Raw genomic sequence first — 10,373 nt, 5'->3', positions numbered from 1 at the left:
GCGGCCGGTGGGCTCCGCCCTTAACCAAGATGGCGACACGGGTGGGACCGGAAAGAGCTTATAGATTTCTTCTTGACTCCGGTCCGACGTAGAGGCGGGACTGCCCTATGAAGCCCCACCCCTTCCGCCGTGCGCCCGCGAGGGGCAATGACGTCATGCCGGGACGCCACCTACCCCTGTCGGGTTCCTGACTTGTGTTCCGTCGACAGCGGTAGTGACGCGTATTGCTTGGAGGATGGCGGACGCCGGCTTGCGCCGCGTGGTTCCCAGCGACCTGTATCCCCTTGTGCTTGGTTTTCTGCGCGATAACCAGCTCTCAGAAGTGGCCAATAAGTTCGCCAAAGCGACAGGCGCCGTAAGTCCCGGGCTTCGGGCGGAGACTGGGGTGAAATGACCACAAGGCTCCAGGCCCTGACATGCTTAGGTTTCCGAATGGGGAGGTCTGTGGGGTCCGCCACTCTAGTGTCTGCGTGGCCTTTGCGCCGACTTCTTTGCAGTGACCAGGGAAAGCCTGGAGCCTCCGCCCTTCTTCTTTCACCAGGTCTGACTAGGTAGCGCTGAGTCTTGTTGCTTTTTTCCTGGTAAGTTGTGCAGCCGCGGCAGCGTGGGAACCTCGTGGCTCCAGGTCACATGGCTGGCAGAATGTGGCGAGGAGCTAACGCGGTGTCCCACCGAGGACGTTGGTGGCACCTGGTTTGGGTTCTTCGTTGGCTGAGACAAAGCGTGATTTGATCTTACCCTCGATCCCATTTACCTGCGACTCAAAGATAAATGAAATTGCGTTAGAAATGAAGGCTGGGATTTTCGTTAGTAAGTAAAACGAATGAGAGTCAGGGTAGGGTTCTGCTTTTAGTTACACTGATGCAGAAGGACTAGCATCATACATAGCCCTACCAAGCAGGAATAGCAATGGGCTTGGAGCTTTGGCTAATGGAACTAAACAAACCTAAGTTTGGGACCAGGCTCTGCCACTTTTTAGACGTGTGACCTGGGCAACTTGCTTAACCTCTCTGAGTCTGTTTCTACAGGGATATAATCATCCACTTAATAGGACTTTTGTGAGTTTCAATCAGGTAATATATAAAAGTGGCAATTCCAGTGCTGGTGCATAGGAAGCATCTATAAGTGAAAGCTGTTACCATAGTTATGGCAATTTAGTATGCTCCAAACACATGTAAGAGCAAGATGACCAGGAAGTGAAAAGTTTGTAAACTGCGTCTCAAAAAAACCAGACATGCCTACATGGGAAAACACCTTCAGAGAGGGTAGAGAGGTAGGATGGGATGGTAGCATGACTAAGAAGAAAAGCTTGTTCTTTGCAGCAGAATCAGGCTGCAAAAGGAGGGGGTCACATCAGTCTCAGAACTTAAGCTGGGTCAGGCTGCCATGTGATCTAATATAACTGCTTTCTTATTGGAACTGTTTTGAGTTGTCCTAACCTTAACTGTTAGGGAAACTACAGAATGTTTTTGACAATGGATTTGATAGAATTGGGCATTCCAGAGTTAGGATTCTTTGGATTTAGGTGACAAAAGCTAATCTTTGTGGAGGGCTTACGAAGGGCCAGATGTTAAGGCCTTTACGTATATTATCTCTTATCCTCAAAGTAACTTAATGAGAAGTGTAGTGAGATTATTTCCATTGTATAGAGAAGACAACAATCTCAGAAATTAAGTAATTTGCTCAGGGTCATATGGTAATAACTGACAAAGGTGAGTTCACATCTATACTGACTCTGATCTTGCATTTTTCTTTTCTTTAAGAGATGAGGTCTCTTAGCTGGGACTACAGGCACACATTGCCATGTCCAGCTAATTTTTAAATTTTTTGTAGAGGTGGGGTCTTGGTGTGTTGCCCAGGCTAGCCTCAAACTCTTGTACTCAGGCAATCTTCCTGCCTCAGCCTTCCAAAGTGCTGGGATTATAGGCATAATAGGTGTTAGGTGCTGCACCAGGCGTGGTTTTTTGATGCTTTGCCATTTTTTGCATTGAGTAATAGTCTATGTCAGTGTATTCTGGTTCAATGGATAAGATTCTTAGCTAATAACACTGCTAGAGTAAAGAGAATGAATTTTTTTTTTTTTGAGACAGAGTCTCACTCTGTTGCCCAGGCTAGAGTGCCATGGTGTCAGCCTAGCTCACAGCAACCTCAAACTCCTGGGCTCGAGCAATCCTTCTGCCTCAGCCTCCCGAGTAGCTGGGACTACAGGCATGTGCCACCATGCCCAGCTAATTTTTTCTATATATATGTTTTAGTTGTCCAGCTAATTTCTTTCTACTTTTTTAGTAGAGACGGAGTCTCGCTCTTGCTCAGGCTGGTCTGGAACTCCTGAGCTCAAACGATCTGCCCGCCTCGGCCTCCCAGAGTGCTAGGATTACAGGTGTGAGCCACCGCGCCCAGCCGAGAATGAATTTTTTAAAGACTTTGATAAATATAGATTGGCAGGTAGAGGCTTAGATAGTGCCACAAACTACAGGAATAGCCCAAGTTTTTGGTACCAAAATTTGGGAAATACACAAGTATAATATTTTTCTTCTGATTTATGCAAGTAGGAAAAGTCTTACGAAGATGTAACATTTATACCGAATTTAGTAGCTATGTATGTAACCAGTCACATTTAATGAAAGAATAACACAAAATCTGATCTTTCCTAGAATAACCAGGATAAAGTGTCCTTACGTAGCTCTTTTTCTTCTACAGACACAGCAAGATGCCAACGCCTCTTCCCTCTTGGACATCTATAGCTTCTGGCTGAAGTAAGCATTCCCTGTTCCTCTTTGGCTGTTTTCTCCCCCAGGTGGGCTGAGCTGTGTTCTTTGGTTTGATACAGTCCCTCAGAAATGAGCCTAATATACTTCAGCAGGTCCACCAAGGCCCCAAAGAGGAAGTTACAGGCAAACGGGCCAGTGACTAAGAAAGCTAAGAAGAAGACCTCTTCCAGTGACAGTAGTGAGGACAGCAGTGAGGAGGAAGAACAAGCTCAAGGGCCTCCAGCTAAGAAGGCTGGTAAAGCAGGCAGGGGGTGGGCTTGGTGGCTCTAGGGAAAGAATTTACAGCCTGCCTATACCATATGGGTGATTCTTATTGGGACTTGTGCTTTATTCAGCTGTACCTGCCAAGCGGGCCAGTCTGCCTCAGCATCCTGGAAAGCCTGTGGCCAAAGCATCAGAGAGCAGCAGCAGTGAAGAATCCAGTGATGATGAGGAACAGAAGGACAAAAAGAAAAAACCTGTCCAGGTTTGCAGCTTTGGGAAAGGAGTTTGCTTAAGGGTTGGAAAGAAAAAAACCTAAAATCTTAGCCCTTTGTCTGTCTAGCTTGTGACCAAGGGGTGATGGTAGCTGTGGAATAGGTGATTATGGAGAAGAAAATCTGGGGATTTTCAGGGAGGTAATAGAAATATGAAGTCTAGGAAGGATGTGTGAGGTTGAAGTCTGGCTCTGAATCTAGAGGCAATTCAACCCATTCTGCTTGGTTTGGGTTCTTCTGGGTTCTTTTGGGACACTGTTTAGGGTTCTAGGAATAAGAGAGTGTGTTTTTTTGGGAGCTCTTGGTAGGATGTGGCAGGAATAGAGCCAGTATATCAAGTGGCTGAACTCTTTATTTCTTATTCAGAGTTTTTTTGTCCTTTCCATGTTCTGTTTCATTCCTACTGCTCTATTGGCCCCCTGAAAAGTATAAGGAACCTAGGATTCCCTTTGGGCACCCAGAAGCTTTTGCTGATTCCCCTCCTTGTGTGTTTTCTAGCAGAAGGGAGTTAAACCCCAAGCCAAGGCACCCAAGGCAGTCAAAACTCCTCCTAAGAAGGCCAAGAGCTCAGATTCTGATTCTGACTCAAGCTCAGAAGATGAGGCACCAAAGAACCAGAAGCCAAAGACAATACCTGTTGTAGCTAAAGCTCAGGCTAAAGCCCCAGCCAAACCAGGTAATGTTCCTGTTCACAAGAGGCTAGGCTGGAGACCAGATTGCTCTGGTGACTGGTGTTAAAATTTCTCATTAGGGGTAATCCCAGCACTTTGGGAGTCTGAGAAGTTGTAAAATTTCTAAAAATTTTAAAAATTAATTGTTAGGCACAGGGGTGAAATGGTCCTCGTTGTTGAAATAGAAGTATTTGTTAATTTTATTGTAAAAAGTTTTTTTTACTAATAAGATTTCATAATTAGGGGCTAGTAAATAAAGAAACAATCATTGTAAGTGGGGAAAATGTTTTTGTTGTTTGCAGTCAAATGCTCTCCCCCTGGACTATACCCCCTGTTTTGTTTTTTTGAGATAGGATCTCACTCTGTCACCCAGGCTGGAGTGTAGGGGTACAATCATAGCTCACTGCAGCCTGGAGCTCCTGGGCCCAAGTGATCCTCCTGCTTTAGCCTCCTAAGTAGCTGGGACTATAGGCACAAGCTCATGTACCTGTCTAAATTTTTTTTTTTTTTTTTTAATTTTTGTAGAGACAGGGTCTCGCTATGTTGCCCAGGGGATCTTGAGCCCCTGGGATCAATCGATTCCCCCTGCCTCAGCCTCCCAAAGTGTTGGGATTACAGGTGTGAGCCACCTCACCTGGCTGAGAGGGCATATTTAAATTATTTGTATCATCTTGTTTTAGATAGTTTAACTCTTGACGTTGAACAGGAAAGTCATCCTTTGATATGGTATAAACCATGGCATTCTCCTTCATAGGTGCTCTAAAATTGAAAGAATTGGTGGACTTCTAAGTTCTTTGCTTGTAGGAAGGAGGTTTTTCATGGTCCTCTGACTTACCGTTATATTCTATACTCTGTTTCTTAGGTCCGCCAGCTCGAGCAGCACCTAAAGTAACCAATGGTAAAGCACCTAGTAGCAGTAGCAGCAGCAGTAGCAGTAGTAGCAGCGATGACTCAGAGGAGGAGAAGGCAGCAGCCGTTCCCAAGAAGGTCTGGGTCATAACTTCTATCAGGGAAGAGGTGACCAGGGTGGGATGTGCGTGTGTGTCTGTGTCTCCATTCCCTGGCAGGATTGTTTTCTTGTGGGTCAATGTTTTCTTGTGATAATCGATTTTCTCCCAGATACAGACTGTACCTAAAAAGCAAGTCGTGGCCAAGGCCTCAGTGAAAACAGCTGCCATCCCTACCCAGAAGAGTTCCAGCAGTGAAGACTCCTCCAGTGAAGAGGAAGAGGAGCAGAGAAAACCCATGAAGAAAAAACCAGGTGACTGGACATGGGGAGTGAAGCTGTAGAACTGTGACCAGAGCCCAGTTGCCATAACCATGTGGACCTCTCCATAGAGCTGCTTAGTGTTCTTATATTGTGACAGCTAGCTTCTCCCAGAACTAGTGATTCAAGATAGCAAGGAGGAAGCTGCAGTGCCTTTTATAACCTAGACTCAGAAGTGACACCATGGTCTATTAGAAATGAGCCACTAGTTTTAGCCCACATTGAAGGGAAGGGGATTTACTAACGCTCTGTTTCTAGAAGTATCAAAGAATTTATGTACGTATTTTAAAACCACCATACCGTCCCCTTTAAACAGGTCCCTATAGTTCAGTACCCCCTCCTGCTCCCCCACTGAAGAAGTCCCTGGGAAACCAGCCTCCCAAGAAAGCTGCAGAGAAGAAACAGCCTGTGGAAAGCAGTGAAGACAGCAGTGATGAGTCTGGTGAGTCAGAGGGATACAGTTTCCCCCTAAAACGGGGTCTGAGTGAGGATGTGAGGAATAAAGAAAAGAGAAATCATTCTGTCCGTCTATTGCTTTTTGCAAGGCAAGACAAGGCTAAGGCTTTGTGTATGTCTTCGCTTTCTTTTTATTGGTGATCTGGTTGGGTTGGGATTCTGGACCCAGGATAATGCTACAGGTTCTCCCCAGATTCAAGTTCTGAGGAAGAGAAGAAACCACCAGCTAAAGCAAACATCTCTAAAGCAACCACCAAACCAGCTCCAGCAAAGAAGGCAGCAGAGAGCTCTTCAGACAGCTCAGGTAAGGCACATGGAGGCCCTCAGTTCACTGGAATACTCTAGTCCTTAGGCAGTTGCTATGGGGCTCCCTGGAATCTGATTTGGGGAGCTGTTCATTCTACCCTCTCTCTGTGTAGACTCTGACAGCTCTGAGGATGAAACTCCTTCCAAGCCAGTGAGCAACGCCAAGAATTCCTCAAGTAATAAGGTAGCTGCCACTACCAAGCCACTTGTAGCTAGGCCAGCGGCAGCTCCCAAGCAACGTGTAGGCAGTGGCCAGAAGCCTCTGACAAGAAAGGCTGATAGCAGCTCCAGCGAGGAAGAGAGCAGTTCTAGCGAGGAGGAGGAGAAGACAAAAAAGACTGTAGCCACCTCTAAGTCCAAGGTGACTGTCAAAGCAGCTCCATCTTTGCCTGCCAAGCAGGCTCCTCAAGGTGGAAGGGATAGCAGCTCTGATTCCGACAGCTCCAGTAGTGAGGAGGAGGAGGAAGAGAAGCCATCTAAATCCCCAGTTAAGAAGGCGCAGAAGGCAGCAGGAGGTGTGGCCCCTTCTAAGCCAGCCTCTACAAAGAAAGTGAAAGCTGAGAGCAGCAGTTCTTCCTCTGATGATTCCAGTGAGGAGGAGGAAGAGAAGCCCAAGGGTAAGGGCACTCCAAGACCACAAGCCCCCAAGGCCAATGGCACCACTGCACTGACTGCCCAGAATGGAAAAGCAGCCAAGGATGGTGAGGAGGAGGAGGAGGAAGAAAAGAAAAAGGCAGCAGTGGCAGTTTCCAAGCCAGGTCTGTATCCAAGGAATCTGACCTCTGGGTTTTGTGCCCCCAAATCAGGATGGGATATATATACTCTTGGCAGGTGGGGTGGGGAGAGGAGGCCCACCACTCGGCTTCTTATTGCAGACCTTCTGTGGGAACCTGGGAGGAGGAACAGGAAACTGGTCTCCTGAGTCTGGCTTTTTGTTTTTGTAGGTTCGGGAAAGAAGCGGAAGCAGAATAAGGCTCCCAAGGAGGCAGAGACTCCTCAAGCCAAGAAGATAAAGCTCCAGACCCCCAACACATTTCCAAAGAGGAAGAAAGTAAGTTGTCTCACTGTATTCTCTAGAACCAGCCCTTCAGTAGTAGAAAGAAAAGTCTGGGATCATCTTGACAGCTCTGCCTGGCATGTCCTGGCACTTATGCACACATGTGTCGCTTAGGAGAGCTGTTACATGACCACTTCATCTTTAATTTCTTACTTCATTCTTCTTTAGGGAGAAAAAAGAGCATCATCCCCATTCCGAAGGGTGAGGGAGGAGGAAATTGAGGTGGATTCACGAGTGGCAGACAATTCCTTTGATGCCAAGGTGAGAGAGGGAAGGTGTTTGCTGTTCTCGTGGGGGAGGGGTGGTAGAAGAGAGGACAGCTTTTGGTTCAGGTTACCTTGAGCAAGGAGTAGAAAGAAGAAAGTAATAAGGCCTTGGTGTTGTCCTTCTTTGTGAACCACACCATTTCTCGTACTTACCAGCGAGGTGCATCTGGAGACTGGGGGGAACGAGCCAATCAGGTTCTGAAGTTCACCAAGGGCAAATCCTTCCGTCATGAGAAAACCAAGAAGAAGCGAGGCAGCTACCGGGGAGGCTCCATCTCTGTCCAGGTCAATTCTGTCAAGTTTGACAGCGAGTGACCTGAGCCATCCTTTGTGAAGCAGGGTGATGATCTGAGACCACTCACTCTCTCCAGTGGACTGGGAACCCTCAGTTCTGTTAGGGGAGGTGTTGGTGAGGACAGAAGTTTAGGGTAGGTCCTAAGCCTTTATAACGTAATATCATCTCTGGCCCTTTTCTGTGTTCCTAGTTTTGTACAGATTTCATTTTGAGTGTTGATTAGCAGGGACAAAGTAAGGGGAATGTTATTTTATAACAAAATTTATTTTAGTTGTCCCCATCTTCCTGTTCTGTGGAAGTACACATACTGAGAAATTTGTATATTTTATATTAAATCATTTCCTATTGATTTTTGTTGTGATTTTCAAAGGTGGATTCCCACAGACAAAATCTTAACTGTTACCCAAGACATACTAAAGGGTCAACCATATGTTTGACTTTATAATTGGAGGAGAATTCTGCCTTTGAGAGTGCACATGTCTACATTTCATCCCTCCTTCCCTCAAAACCCTGTTGAGGGGCATTAAAGAATGGTTATGTGTATATGTCTGTTGAGCATGCACTATGTAGCCCATCCTCATTCACTGGGTCTGGGACTGAAGTTTTCAGCCAGCGTGGACTGACTGACTTTTTGTGATAAAATTCACTGTTTTATTACAGGCAAAATTCTGGTGTGGTGTGAATGCTGTGGGTCAGTCTGTGTACATTTTTTCTGTAATTTTATCATTATCACATAATGTTTGCAATACATGTTTTTTAATTTGAAAGCAAACTTTTCTACTGTAAAAAGACATTTTTTGATGACCCTTACTAGTATTGAGTACTAAGTTGAGGACTGCATCTTTGCGTTTTCTACATTATAGAGAGCAAGGTAACATTAATTAATTTAATCTGAAAAGTACATATCACTTGGTATTTCTGTCTTGGTAGCTGTGATGTCACAATTGGCTTCATTAATTTCTACATGGTTGAGAATTATTGATCAAGAAAGTGAAAAAAAAAACCTTTAAAAACCTCAATCCTCGGTAAGAGGTAGGTTACATTATGTGAATTTATAGGTAACCTGTGTATGTGCTAATGGAGGTGGAAAGAACCTGTACAAAACATTATCTGACAGACTTGAGTGGAGTGGGTTTGGGAGAACAACTTAACATGATTATTGTGTCTCATTGATATATGGGAGCAGTTGATGTGCTCCCTTCAGAACCTTACCTGTTAATAACTGTGGACTTAACAGCACAAACCAGTGAGCAGTGGTACAGCTCCTAGGCCAGGCTAGCTGTAGGAGGTGACCAGTGACTGACCAGTGGCAGTGCTCAGCCAGACTAAGTTGGGGAGGGAAGAGTCAACGAGCTTTCTGGAGGCTGGGCTGTCCCAGTGGTGGGAAAGTGTGCTGCAGGCTTTCATGGATGAGGTCTTAAGATTAGCCTCCTCTTGTTTGGATTCCACACTTGATAAATAACCTGATAATAACCTGGTTTTCCATGTAACTGCCTCTAGGAAGAAAATTCACTGTTCATGCTGAGATAGGTATTTCAGTCTGCATGGTAAAAGTTCTACATCCTAATACAAAATAATAAACTGGTTGGTTTATAATGTGTCTTTGGAGTTTTATTATTGTGAGTCTAAACCTCTACCACCTCCTACCCAAACCAGAACAACTTGGATGCCAGGGGTCTAGACCAGTGAGTTCACTGCACAGGCTTCTCGGCAGCTGCTTGCTGACTTTTCTTGGACACACTTTGTTTCCAGGTGCCTTGTTCTAGCCTGTACATAGTCTAAATTGGGGGTTGGCAAAATGGCGTAGGGGCCAAATCCAGCCTATGGCTTGTTTTTGTATTACCTAGGAGCCAAGAATGGCCTGCCTGCCTTCCTTTCTTCTTTTCTTTCCTTTTTTTCCTTTCTTTCTTTTTTTTTTTTCAGAGATAGGGTCTCAATATGTTGCCCAGGCTGGTCTCAAGCTCCTGGCCTAAAGTGATCCTCCCACCTTGGCCTCCCAAAGTGCTGAGATTGCAGGTGTGAACCACCACACCTGGCTGGTTTTTACATTTCTTAAGGTCTTTTGTGACAGATCTTAGGAATGGTCCACAAAGCATAAAATATTTAATACATGGCCCATTACAGAAAGTTTGTCAAACTCTGGTCTAAATCAATAATTCATGAGACACCAACTGAAAATTAGAATCATCTGGCAAGTTTGATACCGAGCGCCCCATCTTGAGACTTGTTGAATATAACTACATTCACTAGGAAGGTTAATCTCTGAATCTGCCTTCTGATATGTAAAATGAGAATACTGTCTCATTCCATTTGTAGACCGAGAATCACTACGGAAACCCAGGGTATCAAATCATTTGCCTAGGGTTGATAAAACTGCAACTTGGCACATTGAGACAAGAACCCAGGTCTCTGTGTATGTCCAAAAATTGAGCTACCTGTATTCAGTATTGAACGCCTGCGATGTGCCAGTCATAGAACTCTCTGAGAGTTCAGTGTCTAATGGGGGAAGTCAGGCGTGGGAATGATTTCTCTCTTTTTTTTTTTTTTTTGAGACAGAGTGTCGCTTTGTTGCCCTGGCTAGAGTGAGTGTCGTGGCGTCAGCCTAGCTCACAGCAACCTCAAACTCCTGGGCTTAAGGGATCCTACTGCCTCAGCCTCCCAAGTAGCTGGGACTACAGGCATGCGCCACCATGCCCAGCTAATTTTTTCTATATATATTTTAGTTGGCCAGATAATTTCTATTTTTATTAGAGATGGGGTCTCGCTCTTGCTCAGGCTGGTCTCGAACTCCTGACCTTGAGTGATCCA

General features: G+C 45.4%; 1 protein-coding gene across 7 annotated transcripts; it reads left to right on the top strand.

Moving 5' to 3' along the window:
* NOLC1 (nucleolar and coiled-body phosphoprotein 1) lies at positions 1–9,165 on the top strand. Of its 7 annotated transcripts, none has more exons than XM_045568536.1 (13): positions 1–355; positions 2,701–2,756; positions 2,864–3,006; positions 3,107–3,237; positions 3,749–3,923; positions 4,781–4,905; positions 5,044–5,179; positions 5,502–5,627; positions 5,835–5,945; positions 6,061–6,705; positions 6,892–6,998; positions 7,173–7,265; positions 7,427–9,165. In XM_045568536.1, the coding sequence occupies exons 1-13, from the start codon at positions 236–238 to the stop codon at positions 7,583–7,585; spliced, it is 2,127 nt and encodes a 708-aa protein (XP_045424492.1). In that variant the 5' UTR covers positions 1–235; the 3' UTR covers positions 7,586–9,165. The 7 variants fall into 7 exon arrangements, with proteins under 7 accessions (XP_045424492.1, XP_045424490.1, XP_045424488.1 ...); XM_045568534.1 differs by having other exon boundaries at positions 5,038–5,179; XM_045568532.1 differs by having other exon boundaries at positions 3,746–3,923; positions 5,038–5,179.
* Positions 9,166–10,373: the final 1,208 nt, after the last annotated feature.

This window comes from Lemur catta, chromosome 14 (assembly GCF_020740605.2).
Source record: "Lemur catta isolate mLemCat1 chromosome 14, mLemCat1.pri, whole genome shotgun sequence".
NCBI lineage: Eukaryota > Metazoa > Chordata > Mammalia > Primates > Lemuridae > Lemur > Lemur catta.
Note: the sequence above shows the minus strand (reverse complement) of the source record. Positions and strands in the feature narration are given on the sequence as shown.